At 35.1% G+C, this 23315-nt stretch overlaps 1 protein-coding gene across 6 annotated transcripts in view; it reads left to right on the forward strand.

The window, feature by feature from the left end:
• The window catches only part of ACER3 (alkaline ceramidase 3), a 253466-nt gene that overhangs the window by 217918 nt on the left and 12233 nt on the right, over positions 1–23315 (forward strand). For all 6 annotated transcript variants that reach the window (XM_037840773.1, XM_037840771.1, XM_037840772.1 and 3 more), the window contains 2 exons: positions 4170–4228; positions 22420–22521. In XM_037840773.1, coding sequence (XP_037696701.1) covers positions 4170–4228; positions 22420–22521 — 161 coding nt within the window. The remainder of the gene's footprint in view (positions 1–4169; positions 4229–22419; positions 22522–23315) is intronic.

The raw sequence follows: 23315 nt of genomic DNA on the forward strand, positions 1-23315 counted from the left end.
ATTGTGAGTGTAATTAACAACTGAAGATGTGTATGAATGTGGCTGAAAGGGGAAGTTCCAGATTGTGTATGTTACTAGAATGAAAGCTAGAAGATAAAACATGGGACTGTATAACACAGTGAACCCTGCTGTAGACAATGGACTGGGATTAATAGTACAAGTATAAGAATATTCTTTCATGAATTATAGCAAATGTACGGCACTAATACAAGGTGTTAACAATAGGGTGGTATATGGGGAAAATACACCTAATGTAAACTGGGGACTATATGTTTCATAGTACTATTTTAATAATCTTTCATCATTTTTAACACAGGTACCACACTAATGCAAAGTGTCAACAATAGGGGGGTATATAGTAATGCTGTATTTTTTACATGACTTTTCTGTAAAGCTACAACTTCTCACTAAACAATAATTTAAAAATAAATAATATGATACAAGTTACTAGCCTCAGTAAGAGCTAGATGTTTGTCAAAGCCAAGCATAACATCATGGTACAATAGCCAGAAAACCATTATTTTTCTAATCTAGTCATTCTTTAAACAACATAATGATTTATTTCTCTGTTATGATGTTGAGTGCTTCAAGTATATATTGAATGTGAAAAGCTCCAACTCCTTCTATATATATTGTCTTGGTGATGCATTAAATTTTTAAATGAGCATATTTGTCCTCTATTTTGAATTTTCAACTACTATAATCTTTCATTCTAATATTGAGGTATCTATTTTCAGTCCTAAGGTTTTATAGAATCCAGTAGATAAGGAAGAAAATCTTCATTTTCCCCTTCTAAAATGAATTTTGTGTCTACTGACACAAAATTTAAAACATAAATGTAATAAGCATAAAATAATGTAACAGTTTAGAGTCTATCTGGTCTCAAAGCTTAAAACTGATAAGTGGAATTGGAAAGAATGCTTAAGATAGGATTGCAAAATATACCTATTGCATATAGCCAAATTATTAATTGCTTACTTTGGTACTGAAAAACAAGTTAGGAAAAATAGCCCACTACTGTTATTATATTATAGTATTTCTAACTACTTTAAGCTTTGTTTGACAATGTTTTTGCCTCAGATGTCTAATCTAGACTATCCTATTGCTGAGCTGTTAAGTAATTAGAAGTAATTTCTACTTATACACACAGTTTTAAATGTTTATCCTTAATGATTCTCTTTTGGGTATCATTCTTAAGAGAACTGCTTTTTCTAGGACTCTTGATTTGTCAAAGTTTGGAGTATTGATCTCATTCTTTCATATAACTTATTTTTTATGTACAAAAACATAAGTTGTTTTGCAATTTTTAAGTAAAAAGATTTACAATAATTTTCAGTCTTAAAAATGAAGGAAGGAAAAGCAATTTTGTCTAATCTAAAGGAGCACTGGCTTGAAAGTCTGGAATCTTGATTTCTTGTCACTTTGTTACAACTTTGGACAAGTTTCTTGCTGATACTATTTTTCAATTTCTTCATCTGTAAAATAGTCAAAACAAGGAGAGGTATTATTTCACAAGGATAATATAGAAATAGTATAAAATATGCAAAGGACACAGGAATAAACATAATAATATAGTGTGATAATGAAAGTACATATTCATTATGTACATTAGAATTATATATTCTATAATAATCAGGGAAAGCTTCTGGAAAGAGGTATTTCAGTTGGGCATAGGGAGATAAGTAGTGAGATAACATTTGAAGGAAAGGGTTAATAAACACTGAAAGTATCTGCCACCAGCAATATTATCTTGCTAACCAGATTAGCTTTCCTGAGACAAAATACTGATAACAGTTCTGTTTTACTGTATTAAAAACAAGGTGCATTTCCAAATAAGAGCTAAATGCCACTTATTTAATTTGATGGCCCTGCAAAGGGCAGTATTCAAATCACACAGCTGTCACAATCAATAGAAATACCAGTGTATCTTAAGCAAGAAGACAAAAAGAAAAGCATACACGAGAGTAAAGAAAAAGGTTTAATTTAGTGAACCCTCTTTAAGCAGCTAATTGACAAATCAGTAATTGAATATTTCAGATGCGACTGCATCTGATGTCTCAAGGAGCACTTTACTTAAAATTTCCCTGCCAAAGTAGTAGATGTCTCCTACAGATGGTTTCTAGACACGACATGTCAGTATGTTATTACCTCTTCCTTTCTAATTTAAGTGACTTGTTCAAGGTTATAGAGTGAGATAGTTATGGTAGAAAAATCTAGATTCCCCCAAGTGCAGCCCAAGATTTTTTCTGTTAGAGGTTCTTTAACGTATTTGGGCAATTGACTGTCATTAATATAATGAGTGAGGCCATTACAAACTCCAAATGCCTAATTCCCACTACTTATTATCATCACAACAGGTACTCAGTCACTCACTGCGAGTCACTCACTGCGGCTCTGTTCACAAATCCTTCCTTACCTGATCTCCCACTTTGAACTATTCTAGAACCAAGTGCCTTTCTCCTAGAATGAAAGACTTGAGCTCCCTCTGGAGGTTAGAGTATAAAGCTAATAATTATCTCTAGTGGGTTAGAATGGAATTCTTCCTTTATTTTTCAAAAATGTTTTTTTTTAAATTTTTAAACAATATAAAACTTATGGAAAACTTACAAGAGTACAAATCTTTTCTCCCCTTAACAATTTGAGTGTTTGTGTGCAGTATGTTGTTATATGTCAATTTTTAAAAAGTTTTTTAGTTACAAAACTAAAATAAATAAGAAAATGATGGACAACTGAATAGAAAAACAGGTTTGAATAGGCAGTGCACATAAGAGGACATCAAATGGCCAGTAAACATAAGACACAATGTGTTCAACACATAATCAGAAAAATAGACACTAAAAACCACATAAGCTAACAAAAATTTAAAAGTCTGACTATATCATATATTAGTGAAAAGTGGAGGAACAGAAATGCTCATGCACACTTGGTTGGAATATAAATTGGTATAACCACTTTGGCAAACAGTTTAGCCTTTTTAGAATTTCTAAGAATGCATGTACACTGACCCAGCAATTATATTCCCAGGTAACATACCCTAGAGAAACTTATGTACATGTGCACAAGAATAGGGGAATAAGAATGTTCACAGCAGTTAAAGCCAGGAACAATCCAAAAATGTCCATCAACAGAAGAATGGGTTAATTGTGGTATTTTCATCCAGTTAAATACTATATAATTTAAAAAATGAATGAACCGCAGCTTTATACAAGGTAATTGGATCTTAAAAGCCAAGACAACAAAAATGCTTACAATATTATTTATATAAATTTCAAAAACAATATTACTTAAGAATGCATATTTAGGCAACCAGTCTAAGTTAGTAAATATATAAAGCAAAAAAAATGTTTATTATAAAAGTCAGGAGAGTGGTTTGCTTTAAGCAAAGGAGAGAGCTGTGACTGGTAAGACACACATGCAGTGCTTCTGAGGTATTGACAGTGATCTCGTTCTTGACCTGGGTGGTGCTTTCCCAGCTATTGGCTTTATAATTATTGTTAAAATGTATATTTGTATTCTATGCAATTTTGTATTTAATATTTCACACTATTGAAAGTTAAAATTTCCCATAAGATCAATTTTCCAAGCAGTAGTACCCATCAAATGCACAATATAAGAGAAAGAGACGTTAATTGATAGAGCCAGGTCTAGGAACATGTGGGAGCATATAGAGTAAGAACACAGAATAAATTTTAGCCTTAGTCAAGATGTGGACACTTCTTTCTTTGGAGACTAGGGATGGGAGAAAGAATGCAGGAGGAAGATGCATATGAATGCAGAGACATTTAACAGGAGAATTTAGAGTTCAGATTTGTACTTTTCTGTGTAATGAGAAGCACAATCATTTACTGAAAGCAAATTTGTGAGGCAGAATTAGAGAATTTTGTTAAGATTTTAACAGACACTTAAAACTTGATCTAACCACTGAGAATTGAAATTGACATAGGACTTCTGGAATTAGTTATTCACAGTCAGGCTCTTAATTATTCCTCAGAAGTTAACGTGACTCATAATTACATGATTGTAATTTTTTTTAAGATTGTGCTCTTTAAAATGTGATGAGACATAATAAATGTTTACATGTTAGTCAGGAGATTGTTTTTGTAGGCAAAATACACTTCCTTTGCCAAAGACAAATGATCATACTAACTTCATTTTCCTTTCCTATTCAGGTCATGTATGGAATGTTGGTCTTCACATTAGTACTACGATCTATTTATATTGTTACATGGTAAGTGTTCTGGAATCAACACTATGTTTAGAGTCTATTCAGACTTAAAACAGTAATCTATAGCCTAAACTGAAATAATACATAAAAAGCAAGCTCCAACAAGTATGTTGTTGGTAAACTGGAAGCCAACATTTATTATAGTATATTACAAGAAACACAAGTTCTTCAAGTTAATAGGCATTACATGAAAAATGCAAGTTCCAAAATAAAAAAAAAAAAAATTAAGGGAAGCTGTGTATATGGCCTCCTTTTGAATATTTATAATGTACATTAGTATATTAAAGGCCTTGAAATATTCTACAGTAAAAAATGTTTTCATGTATCTCAAGCCTGCTTAACTAACTCAAGGCTACTGATGTCACAGAATCAATATTCCATGCAATGTCATTAGGGAAGCAGACATAATTTTTATGGAGTTTAGTGAACATTAAATAAGAGGTAACGTTCTTTTGAGTACGTTGAGAGTTTCCTTTTTTTTTTTAATTAAACTTTTTATACTGAGGTAATTGTAAAAACATATGCATTTGCCAGAAATAATACAGAGGAATTCTCTGTACCCTTTACCCAGTTTCCTCCAATGGTAACATCTTGCAAAACTATAGTAAATATCACAACCAGAATTTGACTTTGATAAAGTCAAGATACAGAACAATTCCATCACACAAGGATCCCTGTGTTGCCCCCTTACCACCCACTCCTTTTCTCTACCCCGTTCCTTAACCCCTGGCAACCACTAATCTGTTCTCCATTTCTATAATTTTGTCATTTCAAGAATGTTGTATAAATGGAATCATACAATATATAACCTTTGGAATTGGCCTTTTGCACTCAGCACAATTCTCTGGAGACTCATCCAAGTTGTTGACTATGTCAGTAGTTCATTCCTTTTTATTGCTGAGTAGTAGTATTCCATGGTATTGTGCACAGTTTAACCATTTACCCATTGAAGAACATCTGGGTTTTTCCCATTTTTGGCTCTTATGAATAAATCTGCTGTGAACATTTGTGTTCAGGTTTTTGTTTGAACATAAGTTTTCATTTCTCTGAAATAAATGCACAGGAGTGAAATTGCTAGGTTATATGGTGACTATATGTTTAGTTTTGTAAAAAATTGCCAAACTTTTTCCAGAGAGGCTGTACAATTTTACATTCCAACCAGCAGTGTCTGAGTGATCCAGTGTCTCCACATCCTTGCCAGTGTTTGGTGTTTTCACTATTTTTTTATTTTAGCCATTCTGATAGTTGTGTACTGATATCTCATAGTGGTTTTAATTTGCCTTTCCTATAGTGGATAATGATGTTGAACATTTCTTCATGTACTTATTTGCTGTCTGTATATCCTCTTCAGAGAAATGTCTATTCATGTCTTTGCCCATTTTTAATGGGTTTTTTTTTTTTAATGGTTAAGTTTTGAGATTTCTTCATATATTGTAGATGTGGGTCCTTTGTCAGATAATGCCATTTGCGAATATTCTCTCCTGGTCTGTACCCTGTCTTTTCATCTTCACAGGGTGGTTCACAGAGAAAAAGTTTTTAATTTTGATGAGGTTCAATTTATTAGTATTCCTGTCATAGGTCATGTTTTTTATGTCAAGTCTAAGAATTCTATGCCTGGCCTTAGTTCCCAAAGGTTTTCTGTTTTTCCTAAAATTTGCAAGTCCCTGATTAATTTTACATTTTATGTTTGTCCTAGTCTGGTAATGCTGCAGAATGCAAAACACCAGAGATGGACAGGCTTTTATAAAACGGGGGTTTATTTCACTACACAGTTACAGTCTTAAGGCCACAAAGCATCCAAGGTAACACCTCAGCAATTGGGTACCTTCACCGGAGGACGGCCAGTGGTGTCCGGAAAACCTCTGTTAGCTAGGAAGGCAACTGGCGTCTGCTCCAAAGCTCCGGCCTCAAAACGGCTTTCTCCCAGGACGTTCCTTTCTAGCAAGCTTGCTTCTCTTCAAAACATCACTCCCAGCTGCACTCTCTTTTCTCTCTTTGAGTCAGCTCATTTATATAGCTCCACCAATCAAGGCCCACCCTGAATGGGTGGGATCACACCTCCATGGGAGTATCCCACCAAAGTCACCACCCACAGCTGGGTGGGGCACATTCCAAGCAAATCTAACCAGCACCAAAACGTCTGTCCCACAAGACCACAAAGATAATGGCATTCGGGGGACACAATACATTCAAACTGGCACAATATTTAAGTCCCTGATTAATTTTAAGTTGATTTTTATATTAAGTGTGAGGCTTAATGTAAGGTTGAGGTTCATTATTTTTGTTTGTTTGTTTGTTTACCTGTGATTGTCCAATTGCTCCAGGACCATTTATTGAAAAGGCTACTCTTTCTATATTGAATTGCTTTTGTACTTTTATCAAAAATTATTTGGATATATTTGTATGGGTCTATTTCTGCGTTCTCTATTCTGTTCTATTGAACTGTGTGTCTGTCCCTCCACCAATACCACACAGTCTTGGTTACCATAGCTGTGTGTAACTCTTCAAATCACATAGAATCATTTCTCCCACTTTGTTCTTCGTTGTCAAAATTATTTTAGGTATTCAGATTCCTTCACCTTTCTTCATACAAATTTTAGAATAATACTGTCTATATTTAAAATCTTTGGATTTTGATAGGAATTGTATTAATCTTACATATCAATTTGGGGAGAACTGACATCTTTACTATGCCCAGACTGCCAATCAATAATGGTATATCTCTCTATTGATTTAGATCTTTGGTTTCTCTTGTCAGCATTTTGTAGTTTTCAGCATACAAGTCCTGTACATGTTAGATTTACACCTAAGCATTTCATTTTTAAGTGTTATAAATAGTACTGTACTTTTAAATTTCAGTGTCCCCATGTTCATTGATAGTATACAGAAATACAATTGATTTTTGTATGTTTATCTTGTATTTTCTTAATTCTGGGAGATTTTTTTTGTAGATTTATTGGGCTTTCCACTGCAGATAGGGATAGTTATATTCCTTCCTTTCTTGTGTCATTCCTTTTCTTGCTTTATTGTCCTGACTAGAATTTCCAAGACTATGTTGATTAAGAGTAGTGAGCATAGACATCCTTGCCTTTTTCCTAATCTTAGGCAAAAGCTTCAGTCTTTCACAAATTAAGTGCAATGTTAGCTGTAGGTTTTTTGTAAATTCTTTTTGTCAAGTTGCTCTGTATTCCTAATTTTATGAGAGTTTTTATGATAAATGAGTATTGAATTTTGTCAGATGCTTCTTCTGCATCAATTGATAGCAGATCATGAGAGTTTTCCATTTCAGCCTGTTAATATGTTAGATTGCATTGATTTATTTTCAAATACAAATGAATCTTGCATTCTGGAATAAACCCTACTTCATCATGGTGTATCATACTTTTTATATATTACTGAATTCTACTTAAATTTTTGTTTAGGATTTTTCAAACAGAGTATTGGCTATAGTTTGTGTGTGTGTGTGTGTGTGTGTGTGTAGTGTAGTGTCTGATGTTGATATCAGAGTAACACTAGCTTCATAAAATTAACTGGGAAATGTTCCCCTGTCTTCTGTTTTCTGGAAGTGATTTTGTGGAATTGCTGCAATTCTTTAAACTTTTGGTAGAATTCATCAGTAAAACCATCTGGGCCTGGTGATTTATTTTTGGAGAATCTTTAAAGGACAAATTCAATTTCCTTAATAGTTATAGAGCTATTCAAATTAAGTATTTGATATCGGGTGAGTTGTACTAATTTGTTTTTCTCAAGACATCGGTCCATTTCATCTAAGTTGTTAAATTTATGTGGGTAAAGTTGTTCATAGTATTCTCATTTTTCTTTTGATATTTTCAGGGTCAGTAGTGACATCCCATTTTAGTCATGATATTGGTGAGGCGTGTTCTCTATTTTTATTTTTTTGGGGGTGGGGTCAGTCTTACTGGAGGTATATCAATTTTATTGATCTTTTAATGTTTCCATTTCATTGATTTTGGCTCTTCCCTTTATTATGTCCTTCCTTCTTGCTTTGAGTTAATTTCCTTCTTTTTTGAGGTCTTGAGGTGGGATATTAGATTAAAAAGAATGTGTATTTTGCTGTTGTAGGATGAAATGGTCTATAAATGTCAGTTAGATCATGTTGGTTGATGCCTGTATTGGGAGTCCCCAAGATCACCCTCAAGTTCAATAACTCACTATGACTTACAGAACTCAGAATAACTGTTAAATTCGCAGTTTCAGTTTTTTGTAACAAAAAGATATAGATTAAAATCAGCAAAAGAAGTAGGAGCATAGGCTGGAGTCCAGGAGAAACTAGGTGCAGACTTGTAGTTGCCCTTTCCTAGTGCTGAATTCTCCCAGCAATAATGTTTGACAGCCTATGCAAAGCATTGCCAACCAGGGAAACTCATCTGAGCGTTAGGGTCTAGGGTTTATATAGGGGGTCAGTCATGTAGGCTTGGTGCACCTGGATGACTGACTTGAGCTACTCAGTCTCCAGCCTTTCTAGAGGTCAAAGTGATAATCACACAGCCTAAGGCCTTAGATGAATAAAAACAGGAATTCACTATAATCATATTGTTAACATAAACAATCTGGCATGACCCAATTTTCAGGTATACAAAAACACTCATATCAGGCAGGATATTCCAAAGACGCAGAGGTTCTCTCCCAGGTGCCAGTCAAGAGCTAGTCCTTTCTTTGGAATGTGCAAAGTTTGCACAGCCCAAGCCCACAGTTAACCCTTTACTGTACAAGGGTATTTTCGAGTTCTTCATATCCTTGTTGATTTTCTCTCAAGGTGTTCTAACAGTTGTTTATAAAGGGATGTTGAATTCTCCAAATATAAATGTGGATTTGTCTATTCTCCTTTCATTCTATCCATTTTTGCTCCACATGTTTTACAGCTCTATTGTTTGGTGCATAGAATTTGGGATTGCCTTGTCTTCTTAGAGGAGTCACCCTTTTGTAATGTCCCTCTCTGTCTCTGATAATTTTCTTTGCTCTGAAGTCTATTTTATCTGATATTAGTATAGTCATATTAATATAATATAGCTATAATTATATAATCTATTAGTATATAAATATATATAGCCATATTAATATAGCTTTCTTTTGAATAATGTTTCATGATATATCTTTTTTTATGTTTTTACTTTCAACCTGTCTATATCATTACATTTGACGTGTTCCCTTTGAACATCATATAGTTGGGTCATGTTTGTGAATGTTTCACTGTGTGTAGCTTTTTTGTGGTTGCTCTCAGTATTACATTATAGATACATAACTTATCATAGTCTACTGGTGTTAACATTTACCAGATCCAGTAAAGTACATAAGAAGCCTTACTTCCTCTTTACGTCTTTACCTTCCCTGTTTAAAACATAATTGTTTGTCTTCCTTCCTAATGTTCCAAGATTTCTTTTTTATCATGTCCTCTCTGTTTACAGAACTTCTTTTAGCAATTGTTTTAGGGTAGGTCTGCTGGTAACAAACTCTCTTAGTTTTATTTCATCTGCGAATGTGTTGATTTCCATTTTATTTCTGAACATTTTTTTCACTGGATATAGAATTCTAGGTTGACAGTTCCTTTTTTTCAGAACTTAAAAAATGTGCTACTTCCTTGGCCTTCAAGTTTTCTGATAAGAAATCTTCTGTCATTTGAATTGGTTTTCCCCTATAGGTAAAATGTAGTTTCTTAGGGCTTTGAAGATTTTTCTTTTGTCTTTAGCTGACAGAATTTTGACTGTGGCATGTCTTGATGTGGATTTCTTTGAGTTTATCCTGTTTGGAGTGTGTTCAGTTTCTTGAATCTAGGTTTGTCTTTTTTACAAATTTGGAAATATAGGCAACCTCGGGATCTCCCCAGTTGAAGATCAAACATGAGCATGCAGTCAGCAATTCCAAAACCACAGGAGGAAATAAGCCACAATAAACAGAAGACAGGAGAAACAATTAACAGAAACAAATTCCCCAAATCAGATGAATTTAAAGTAATAAAGTAATTATTTAGAAAATTTGTTATAAAAGTAGGAAAGGAAATGTGAACAAGGAACAGGAGATTATAAAAAATGAGAGATTAGCTCCCTCAGCATCATTCCAACTTCCTTCCAGTGTGCCTTCTTGAACTATAGATGTTAGAAAGTTCACATCCATGTTTCTCATACTTCTTTTGCAGATAAGGTACCTGTCTTAGTTTCCTAGGCTGCTTAAAGCAGATACCATGAAATGGATTGGCTTAAACAATGGGGATTTATTCACTTACGGTTAAATCTTGGGAAAATGTCCAAATCAAGGCTAGCTACTGGCGATCCTTGGCTCCTCTGCCACATGGCAAGGCACAAGGCAGTTCTACAGTTCTCTCCCCCTTCTCTTCCAAGTTGTGTTGCTTTCAGCTTCTTGCCTTTGTGAGTCACTCGCCCTCTCTCCATTCCATTTATAAAGGACTCCAATAATAGGATTAAGACCCATCCTGAATGAGGTGGGTCACACCTTAACTGAAGTAGCCTCATCAAAAGGTCCTACTTACAATGGGTTCACACCCACAGGAATGCATTAGATTTAAGAACTTGCTTTTCTGGTAACTCCACAGTACCAGATAGCATTTAGGTATACCAATCATATGTATTCACATGAGACTTTAATTCAGAACCAAATTAAATTAGGGAGAGGAGCAGTGTGCACCCATTTCCTATTGTGGATCTGGGATGTGCATGATGGCTCTGGAGCAAACAGGTATGGAGCAAACAGTTATGGTGGCAGCTTTCTGATCCCTGAATTATAGCTAATGTAGTTTGATGCTGGATCCAGCAGTTGGTCCAAAGTCTTCCCGATTCTCCAGTTTCCTAACTGTGGCAAAGAAAACAATTCTTTTGGCAAGATTAATTCTGTGATAGTGTTCATAAGTCATTCCTGTAGAGCTTACCTCTTGTTCACTTAGCATTTCTGTTGGTTTTGAAAGCATCTAGTTCCCAATATTAAATTCTTTTCTGTTTACAGTAAAATGGTTTCTGTTTCTGCAATTGAATCATGATTAATACCTACAGAAAAAGCATACTGAAATTGCTGAAAACCAAAGACTACAATCTTAAACACATCCAGAGATAACAGTCATATCATCAACAAAGGAATATCAATTAGTTTGCAGCAGACTTATCACCAGCAACAGTGGAAGCCCAAACACATGGACTGTTATTTTCAAAGTGCTGAAAGAAATTAACCATCAACTTAGAAATGTATACCCAAATATCTTTCAAGAACAGAGTGAAATGAAGATACTTTGAGACAAACAAAAATGGAGAGACTATGCCAATATATCTCACTAAAAGAACTTCTAAAAGCTATTCCTTAGGAAGAACTGAGATGCAAGAAGGAAGGGTGGGGGAGAGAAAGTGATTAAACCCATGAGAATATCCTAACAAAATATTGATACTGTTTAAAATAATATATAATTTGAGAGATTAAACAAATAAAATGGAACTAAAATCATGGACAAAATAGCATGTAGGATAGAAGGCGATAGTTGAAGTTACATAGTTTCTAAAGTTCCTGTTATTTGAGAAGAGGGTACATATATTGATTAACTTTATATTTTAAGTGTGCATGTTAAAATTTTCAGTACCACTAAAAATAGTGATTAATTTCACAATAACTTTCAAAAACATGGAAGAGTAAATGGGATTTTAAAAACTGAATCCAAAAGAAGGCAGGAGAAGAGAAACAGAAAAGTCAGAACAAGTACGAAGCAGAAAATAAGGAGGTAGAAATAATTTAAAATATATCAGTAATCACAGTAAATATAAACAAACAAAAGTAAGCACTGAAAAGACAAAAACTGTCAAACAGGAAAAAATCCAGCTATGTGCTATCCATAAGAAACAATTACACAGAACTCTTGAAAGGAAAGGATATAAAAACATATATGCCACATAAATATTGACTAAAAGAAAGTTGGGGTAGCCATTTTGGTAACATGAAACTTAAGGCATAAGATATTATTTAAAATAAATGAGTTCACTATATTAATAAAAGATTCAATTTGACAGAAAAAATGGCAGTTCTAAACTTTTATACATAAACATTCCATCATGCTGAAATATTTTAACAGAGCTTGCTCAATAATTTAAAGAAAAAAATAGATATTTGAGTAACACAATAACAAAACTGATGTAATGGGCATTAAAACTCTGCACTTAACAATTAAAGAGTACACAGTCTTCTCAAACATGCATGAAATAATTATTAAACCAACAATAGGAGGCTCAACAAACTTTAAAGAATTGGTATCATTCAAAACATGTTCTCTAACCATAGTGCAATCAAAACAAAACAAGATTATTCAAAATAAGCCACATATTTGGAAATTTAAAACCACATTTTTAAATAACTTGCAAGTAAAAAAAGAAATCATAATGGAAATTTTAAAATACTTAGAATGGAATCAATGAAAATATTACAGATCAGAGTAGGGTATAGTTAAAGTGGTTCTTCGAGGGAAATTAATAGCCTTAGATGTTTACATTTGAAATAGAGAGGCTGAAAGATAATGAACTAAGCATCCAACTTGAAGAATTAGAAAACAGATCAATAGGATAAACCCAAACGAATGAAGAATGGAAATAATAAAGATAAGGGCAGAAATTCATAAAAGAGAAAACAGATATAATATTGAAGACAAACAGGTATCTAATTTTGTCCTCTTCTGAAACAGTTTTAATACTATAGCAGAGGGATTTAAAAGGCAAAAACCCACAAGGAGATGACTCAATAAAATTTTAGAAACTGGAAAGTAGATGGACTACTGCCAACTGACTTAACTGATTCAAAGAGCTAAATCCTAAGCGAAGAACCAATCAAGTTTACATCACAGAATTTTCTAGTTTCATTAGTAGCAACAGGTAGTTTGTTAAAGGGTATGGAGGAGTCATCTAACATAAAAAGGACTGGTTAAAAGCTGTTGGATCCAAAGATTCCCTCACCCACTACATACCATTGAGAAACTACAGAAATGTTGAGGTGTATTCTCCTGAAAGGGTAATCAGCGCCTCTAGACTGGAGCTTGTCAGGAGTGACTAAGGATGTGAGTTCATTTAGAAAGCAGGGAAACCAGGTGACCTTACGCATTCTGAATGAAAAACTTCTAGGTATAAAATTAAGTCTTTTAGGGAATGTAAGCAGCCTAAATGGCCTAAATATATTGTAATTATTGGGATTTCCCAACAATTTGGCCCAGTGAAATAACCCTAGAATGAAGTTTATTAGCCCAAAGGCTTCAAATACATACTTTGAGCTTTTGAGTCCCCACTTTTAAAACTGAGGAGGCAGTACCAAGCATACAATGAATGTATCCAATAAGAAAGGTAGAGGCCAAAACAAATAAGGAAAAAATCAACTTAGAGGAAACAACTTGTGCAGGAAGAAAACTTCAGAAACAACAAAGCAACAACAAATATCATTAATTCATTAATATTCCCAGATACATATTGTATCTATGAATCAAGAATAGCATGCTTTAAAAAACATTAAGAAAATTATTATCTTAAAAAAGATACGATAAAATGAAAAATTCAGTTGAGGATTGACAGTTAAAGAAGCCACTCTGAGAAACAAATGAAAAATAGAAGATAATTGATAAGAATATTAGAGGGCCAGAATAGAAGGATCAACATAAAAAAAGAGGGGAGGGAGATGGAAAATGGAAGGGAGGAAAACATCACCAAAATAATTCAAGACAATATCCTACAATTGAAGGACATGAGTTATTAGATTGAAAGATCCTACTGGATGTACATCACAATGGTTGGAATTAGAACCATGCCAAAGTACAGCATCATCAATTCCAGAATACTAAAACAAGGAAAATTCTACACGTTTTTAGAGTTGGGAGACAGGTATACTTACAAAGGATCAGGAATCAGAATGGTGTTGGGCTTATCAAAGCAAGAAGACAGTAGATCAGTGCCTTCAAATTTCTAAAGGAAAATGATTTCTAACCCAGAATTCTATACCCAGCCTATCAATAAAATATGGGGACAAAATACATTTTCATACATTCAAGTTCTCAAAAAATTTGTCCTATAAACTATTCTTTAGTAACCTATTGAAGGATTTGTTTCATCAAAATGAGAGTAAACCAAAAAGGAAGAAGACATGGGATATGAGCCACAGGAGATCCAACACAGGAGAGAGGTGACAGCAATTCCCAAGGAGAAGGTAAAGGGAAGGGAGTTCCCAGATGATAGCTCTACCCCAGGCAGGCAGCTAGTCCAGGATGAAGTAGTGTGACTCCAGACAAAGATATGTTGAGTGCCTTCTGCATTTTACACTCCCGCACATTATAATATATGGATAATTCTGTTCCCAGAATCTTATCTGTACTTAGTTTGCATGGACCATGTGCTGACGAAGTTCGTGCTCTCTTCTCCATGCCTTGATACATGGATAACCAGACAGTCATTTCACCCAACAAAAGAATTTTGCTTTAATCTACTCCTGAGAGCTGAAGATTGACTATGGTAAGTAAGCTTAGGAGCAGAAAATAGAGAGCACCCACTCCCACTGATCGTATTCCTGTCAAATTTTAGCACCTGGCCCACATAGCAGCCCTGCCAAATGACTTAATTGTGTTGAGCCATATGTTTCTGGGACTTATTTGTGCCTTCACCCACTGTCATCCCCAAACAAGGCTATCATAAACTCTCTGAAAATCAGAAGCCAGACTATGACTTTCTCAAGCTCATCTTCTCTTAAGAACCTTAACCAAACACTGGCAATAGGATCTTTCCATCTTAGTGCTTGCCTGGTAATTTTTAAATTAATCACTTTTTGCATTCACTTACATACAAATACTTGTAGTTAAGATAACAAAATATTTTTGGGATAATCTATTATTGTCATTCACCATTTAACAACAACAAAAAAACACATGATGATATGATTTTTAAAAACAAAACAAAAACCTTTACAAACATTTCTAGTAATAAAAGTGTTTTGGTTTGCTAAAGTTGCCAACATGCAATATACCAGAAATGGGTTGGCTTTTACAAAGGGGGTTTATTAGCTTATAATTGCACAATTCTGGAGACTCAGGCAAGATGGTGGCATAGAGAGGAGTGAAAGCTAAGTAGTCCCCCTGGAACAACTACAAAAAACCAGAAACAACTAGTAAATAATCCAGAATAACTGCAGGGGGACAAACAAGACCATCCACTCATCATACACCAACCTGAATTGGGAGGAATGCCCGAGAACACAGCATAAAATCTGTAAGTAAAACCTGCAGAACCAAGTCGTGAGACCCCCTCCCCCATAGCCCGAGCTACAAAGCCTTGTGGTGCCAGAGAGAAGCTCTCTCCCAGCAAGCGAATATAGCTCAGCTGAGCTCCAACTGGGGTTTTAAGTAGCGAGTGTGAACTGCTTACTACAGGTACACATCCCCAAAAAACAGAGGCTTTGGGTGACGACTGACCTGGGAGAGCCGGAGGGTCGCCTTGGACTGGGTCTAAAGGGGACTATCTGTTTCTTTTTCAGCTCAGTGGAGAAGGCCCCAGTCATTTTCAGTTTCCAGGGCTGTGACTCTGGGAAGGGTGGAGACACCACAGGCAGAGAACGAGACCACTGAAATGCTAATGACCTCCACCTGGGGGGGTCTGTCTTCTCTAGGAGGAAAGGGGTGGGGCCCTTTCCATTCAGAACCAGACCCCAGAGCCTGGGGGAACAGGGCCATACTTCCTCACACCAGTCAAGAATTATAGGCTAACAGGCATCACCTGCTGGGCAGAAAAGCACAGTGACCCAAGGCATCAAAGGGTGGAGCAATTTTCTAAAACACACCCACAGGGAAACCAGATACTGAATATTTCTTCCCTCTGGGACCTGAGCCTGTTCTGGTCTGGGAAAACCTGATTTGGATAACCAAGGAAACCATGCCTAGACAACAGAAAATTACAACCTACACTAAGAAAAACAAAGTTATGGCCCAAAGGAACAAATGTACACTTCAACTGAGATACAGGAATTTAAACAACTAATGCTAAATCAATTCAAAAAGTTTAGAGAAGATATTGCAAAAGAGATAGAGGCTGTAAAGGAAGCACTGGGCATGTATACGGCAGAAATCAAAAGTTCAAAAAAAAACTAGTAGAATCTATGGAAATGAAAGGCACAACACAAGAGATGAAAGACACAATGGAAACATACAACAGCAGATCTCAAGAGGCAGAAGAAAACACTCAGGAACTGGAGAACAAAACACTTGAAAGCCTACATGCAAAGGAGCAGATGGAGAAAAGAATGAAAAAATACGAGCAACGTCTCCAGGAAATCAAGGATGAAACAAAGTACAATAATGTACGTATCATTGGTGTCCCAGAAGGAGAAGAGAAGGGAAAGGGGGCAGAAGCAATAATAGAGGAAATAATTCATGAAAATTTCCCATCTCTTATGAAAGACATAAAATTACAGATCCAAGAAGCGCAGCATACTCCAAACAGAAGAGATATGAATAGGCCTACACCAAGACACTTAATAATCAGATTAACAAATGTCAAAGACAAAGAGAGAATCCTGAAAGCAGCAAGAGAAAAGCGATCCATTACTTACAAAGGAAGCTTAATAAGACTATGTGCGGATCTCTCAGCGGAAACCATGGAGGCAAGAAGGAAGTGGTGTGATATATTTAAGATACTGAAAGAGAAAAACCGCCAGCCAAGAATCCTGTATCCAGCAAAGCTGTCCTTCAAATATGAGGGAGAGCTCAAAATATTTTCTGACAAACAGACAATGAGAGACTTTGTGAACAAGACACCCGCCCTACAGGAAATACTAAAGGGAGTACTACAGGGTGATAGAAGACAGGAGTGCATGGTTTGGAACACAGTTTTGGGAGATGGTAGCAGAACAATGTAAGTACACTGAACAAAGATAACTATGAATACGGTTGAGAGAGGAAGATGGGGAGCATGTGAGACACCACAAGAAAGGAGGAAAGATAAAGATTGGGACTGTGTAACTTGGTGAAATCTAGAGTATTCAACAATTGTGATAAAATGTACAAATATGTTCTTTTACGAGGGAGAACAAGCAAATGTCAACCTTGCAAGGTGTTAAAAATGGGGAGGCATTGGGGGAGGGATGCAATCAGCATAAACTAGAGACTGTAACTAATAGAATCATTGTATTATGCTTCCTTTAATGTAACAAAGGTGATATACCAAGGTGAATGCAGATAAGAGGGGTGATAGGGGAGGCATGTTAGACACTTGACATTGGTGGTATTTTCTGATTCTTTATTCTACTTTGATTTAAAGTTGTTTTTCCTTTTGCTGCTTCCTAGCTGTCATTTTTTTTTTCCTCTTTCTTTTGCCTCTCTACCTTCTTTGACTCTCCCTCCTGCCTTGTGGAAGAAATGTAGATGCTCTTATATAGATAGTGGTGAAGGTGGTGAACACATAAATGTATGACCATGCAGAAAACCATCGATTATTTACTTGGGATGGAGTGTATGGTGAGTGAACAAAACCATATTAAAAAAAAATGGGTTGATGACAAAACCTCGAGGGCAATATACTGAGTGAAATAAGCCAGACACATTAGGACAATTATGGCAGGGTCTCACTGATAGGAACTAATTATAATATGTAAACTCATAGACATGAAATATAAGGTAACAAGATATAGGACGAGGCTTAAGAATGGGGAGTGGTTGCTTAGTATGAGCAGCATGTTCAATTAGGATGAACTTAAATGTTTGGAAATGAACAGGGGTGTTGGTAGCAAGATGTGAGAATAACTAACAGCGCCGAATGGTGTGTGAATGAGGTGGAAAGGGGAAGCTCAGAGTCATATATGTCACCAGAAGGAAAGTTGGAGGTCAAAAGATGGAAATGTATAAAACTAAATCCTATGGTGGGCAATGTCCATGATCAACTGTACAAATACTAGAAATCACTTCATGAACCAGAACAAATGTATGACAATACAATTAGAAGTTAATAAGAGAGGGGCATATAGGGAAGAACTGTATACCTATTACAAACTATATACTACAGTTAGTAGTATTTCAACATTTTTTCATAAACATTAACAAATGTACTATATCAATACTACGAGTCAACAATTGAGGGGGGTTGGTTAGGGAAAGGGGAGGAGTAGAGTTTCCTTTTCTTTTTTTCTTTTTTCATCTTTCACTTTATTTCTTGTCTGGAGTAATGAAAAGTTTTTAAAAATTGAACAAAAATTAAGTGTGATGGATGCACAGCTGTATGAGGGTATCCAGGGGCAAGTGATTGTACACTTTGGATCTTTGGATAATTGTATGGTATCTGAACAATCTCAATAAAAATGAAAAAAAAAATAATAATTGCACAATTCTAAGGCCGTGAAAATGTCCAAATAAAGGCATCAACAAGAGGATACCTTCTTTGAAGAAAGGCTGCTGGCATCTGGGACACCTCATCACACAGGAAGACATCTGCCAGGCCTTCTCTCCCGGGTTTCATTGCTTTCAGGTCTGGCTTCAGTGGCTCTTTCAGCTTCTGTGGGTGTTTCTTTCTCTCTGAGCTCTCTGGTTTTTTCTGTCTTTTATCCTCCTACAGGACTCCACTAAAGGATTAAGACCCATCTTGAATGGGTGGGTTACATTTCAATTGAAACAACCTAATCAAAAGATCCCACCCACAACAGATCTGCACCCACAAGAATGGACTAAAAGAACATGGCCTTTTCTAGGGTACATAACAGCTTCAAACCAGCACAGAAGGGAACTCCCTTAACCTATAAATTCTATAGCATATAACATATTCAATAATGATGTTAAAAATAATACTTAACCTCTTTGTTGCTCAGATCTGGCCCTCTCTCTCTCTCTAACTGAGCCATCTCAATAGGTGAACTCGCTGCCCTCCCCCCTACGTGGGACCCGACTCCCAGGGTTATAAATCTCCCTGGCAATGCAGAATATGACTCCCGGGGATGAATGTGGAACCAGCATCGTGGGACTGAGAGTATCTTCTTGACCAAAAGGGGGATGCAAAATGAGATGAAGTAGTTTCAGTGGCTGAGAGATTTCAAATGGAGTCGAGAGGTCACTCTGGTGGACATTCTTATGCACTATATAGATAACACCTCTTAAGTTTTAATGTATTGGAATACCTAGAAGTAAATACCTGAAACTACCAAACTTCAACCCAGCAATCAGGACTCCTGAAGACAATTATATAACAATGTAGATTACAAGGGGTAACAGTGTGATTGTGAAGTCCTTGTGGATCACACCCCCTTTATCTAGTGTATGGATGAGTAGAAAAATGGGGATAAAAACTAAAGGACAAATGGGGTGGGATGGGGGGATGATTTGGGTGTTCTTTTTTCACTTTTATTTTTTATTCTTGTTCTGGTTCTTTCCGAAGTAAGGAAAATGTTCAGAGATAGATTGTGGTGATGAACGCATAACTACATTATCATACTGTGGACAGTGGATTGTATACCATGGATGATTGTATGGTGTGTGAATGTATTTCAATAAAACGGAATTTAATAAAAAAATAATAATACTTAAAACTCTACAGCATATAACATAATGTTAAAATTTTTCCCTTTAAAATTAAGAATAAAACATACTATTTTATACATACTGTCACTACTTCTATTAAAACATATATTGGTGGAAGTCCCCTCCAACATGGTTTTGCAGATGGCATAATTATTTACAGAAAATATCACAAGAAGTACAAAAAACTAAATTATAAGCAATAAGTAAATTTAGCAAGGTCATGAGATTCAAGATCAGTATTTAAAAATCAATTGTTCTATGCATATTTTACCACAATGAAAAATAAATTATTTTTAAAAATCAGTTGTTTTCTATACTAGCAGCAAACAATTGTAAAATTAAAATTTTTAAAAATACCATTTGCAATAGCCTAAAAAAATCAAATGCCTAGGAATTAAATAGCAAATATTTGTAAGAACTATACACTGAAAACTACAAAAACATCGTCAAGAGAAATTAAGGAAGACCTATATAAATGGAGAAATATACCATTTTCATGAATTGGAAAACTCAGTATTATGTCAGTTCTCCCCAAATTCATCTATAGATTCACTGCAGTCACAATCAAAATCTAGCAGACTTTGGTAGAAATTGAGAAGCTGATTCTGAAATATTCAAGGGAACGCAAAGGATCTAAAATAGCAAAAATAGTTTTGAAAAAGAACAAAGTTGAGGTTCTACACTACTTGATTTACTCTATGCTACACTAATAAGGACAATGTGGTATTGGTGGTAAGGATGAAATATATATCAACAGAACAGAATAGAACATCTAAAAATAGGCCCACAAATATATACTTAGGTGATTTTCAACAAACATGCCAAGGTAATTAATTCAATGGAGAAAGGATAATATTTTTTCAACAAATTGTGCTAGAACAACTGAATATTCTTAAGGAGAAAAAATCAACTCTTACCTCATACCATTCCAAAAATATCCTGTAAATTGATCATATCCTAAATATAAATCCTGAAGGAAATGAATCATATCCTAAATACAAATGCTTCAGGAAGAAAATATAGGTGAAATCTTTGTTAGGCAAAGATTTATTAAATAGGACAGAAAAAGTACAACCTATGAAAGAAAAAAATTTGATAAAGTGAACTTTATTAAAATTTTTAAAGTTTGCTCTTCAGAAGACACTTAAGAAAATGAAAGACAAGTCATAAACTTGGCAAAAACACTTGGAAAATAAATATCTACAAGGGACTTAAATCTAGAATATAGAAAGGACTCTTACAGCTCCATAAAAGTAAGGCAAACAATCCAATGTTTTTTTTAATGGACAAAAGATTCAACAAGCACTTCATCAAAGAGGATATATAGATGCAAAAAAGCACATGAATAGATGTTGACTAACATTAGTCATTAGGGAAATGCCAATTAAAACCACCAGATGCCACTTCGTACCTGCTAGAACAGCTAAAATGAAAAAGACTGACCATACCAAGTGTTGATGAGGTTGTGGAACAACTGGAATGCTCATACACTGCTGGTGGGAATATAAAATAGTACAAACACTGAGAAAACAATTTGACAGTATCTTAAAAAGTTACACATGCTTTGAAACCCAGCCATTCCACTCCCGGCTATACCCAAGGAAAATGAAAGCATATGACCATACAAAAACTTATGTATAAATGTTCATAGCTGCTTTACTTGTAATAGTCAAAACTGAAAACAACAAAAATGTCTACCAACAAGTGGACAGATTAAGAAATTGTGGTATAGCCATACAAGGACTACTACTCAGCAATCAAAGGAAATGAACTATTTGATACACATAACAATTTGGATGAACCTCAAAATAATTATACTGAGTTAAAGAGGCCACAATAAAGAGTATATGCTATATGGTTCCATGCATGTAACATTCTAAAAAAGTTCAAATAGCTACAGTAACTGAAAGCAGAACAGACAAGTGGGGGTTGGGGGGTGAGGAATAAATAAGGGATGGATTGTAAAGGGACACAAATGAACTTTGGGGGATGATGATATGTTTATTATTTTAATTGTGGTGATAGGTTCATGGGTATATACAGATGTACCCATCAGACTGGACATTTTAAATATGTGGAGTTCAACACAAGTCATTTATACCTCATTAAAGCTGTAAGTATATATATATATATATATATGTGTGTGTGTGTTTTGAAATGTCTATGACATCTATAAACTTAACAATTTATATAATTCCAGGTATATAACTACTTCTCACATTTTAGTAATCTTGTTTTTAAAAAGGACACTGTAGCACCATTATTAAGCAACTGCTCTTATTCTGGGTAACTCACCAAGCTTCAGTTTCCTCACCTGTGAAATGAAAAGAATAACCACAGGTTTTATTTGAAGTATATGTATAAATTGTTTACTACAGTGCCTGCCACAGAGCAAGTGACTCAGTCAATGTTAATTCTGTTCTGTCATCTTCCTGCCTCTTCCATGGGACTGAAAAAGTTAGTGGGTGCTTTCAGATTACCTTTCTGATAACATTTAGCAACGTCTTGTTGGCCCATTGTCTCCCAGAATGGATAAATATAGTAGGCAAATATATCAGAGGATTGAACAGATAGGTTTGAAACCTTTTCTTCTCATTATAGCAAGACTTAAAGCTCTGATCGTGACATGACTTGACAAAATTTTTTGTTTTTCCTTCTTTTCCCACAGGGTTTATCCATGGCTTAGAGGATTGGGATATACATCCTTGGGTATATTTTTATTAGGATTTTTATTATGGAACATAGATAACATTTTTTGTGATTCATTGAGGTAAGATATATTTGGAAGCATTTTATTAAGCATAGGCATACAGAATTATTAGTGCCCTGAAGTGAATTTTTGCCATTGTTGAAACTAAAAATATATGTATAGCAAAATAAAGTTAAATTCTGAGAATACCTTTTTAAATTACCTAAAAGTTTGGGCCTGAGAATATTTCATAACATCTGTAACGTTTTTTTTCTTTCGGTGCGTCACAGAATTACCCAAATACTCATTAGGTCTTTGAAACCTGCCTTATTTGCTTTATTGAATAAATAAGAATGTTTTGTAATAAGTATGTGAAATGCATGTCTATAAATACGCATTTTGATTTGCTTAATATTCTTTTCTGAGAAAGGTAAGCATTCTTTTCACCATCTTGTCAGCAATTATCTATTGAAGGAGTGGGCATCCCACACTTAGGTCTCTGAACCTTAGTCTGCCACTAAGACACTATCTTTCTGACCCTCAATTTCTATAAAATGAACATGTTAAATACCTTAAACTAGTGGGTCCTTCCAACTCAAAATTCTGTGACCTAGCATTCCACAGGAGGCAATCAGCAAAATTCAGACTATGGGATGTCTACAGGATGAATGACCTGGTTTCTCCAACAAACAAATTGCAGATGGGGCGAGAGAGGGAGAGAGAGGAAGGAAAAATAGATTTTAAAAGACTTTAGAGATCTCTCAACAAAATGCAATGTTGACCTTTTTGGATCCTGTTTCAAACAGACCAATTGAAAAAAAATTCTGAAACAACTGGAACTTTGAGCAATGATTGGCTATATCATCATATAAGAG

Source organism: Choloepus didactylus, chromosome 6, assembly GCF_015220235.1.
Source record: "Choloepus didactylus isolate mChoDid1 chromosome 6, mChoDid1.pri, whole genome shotgun sequence".
NCBI lineage: Eukaryota > Metazoa > Chordata > Mammalia > Pilosa > Megalonychidae > Choloepus > Choloepus didactylus.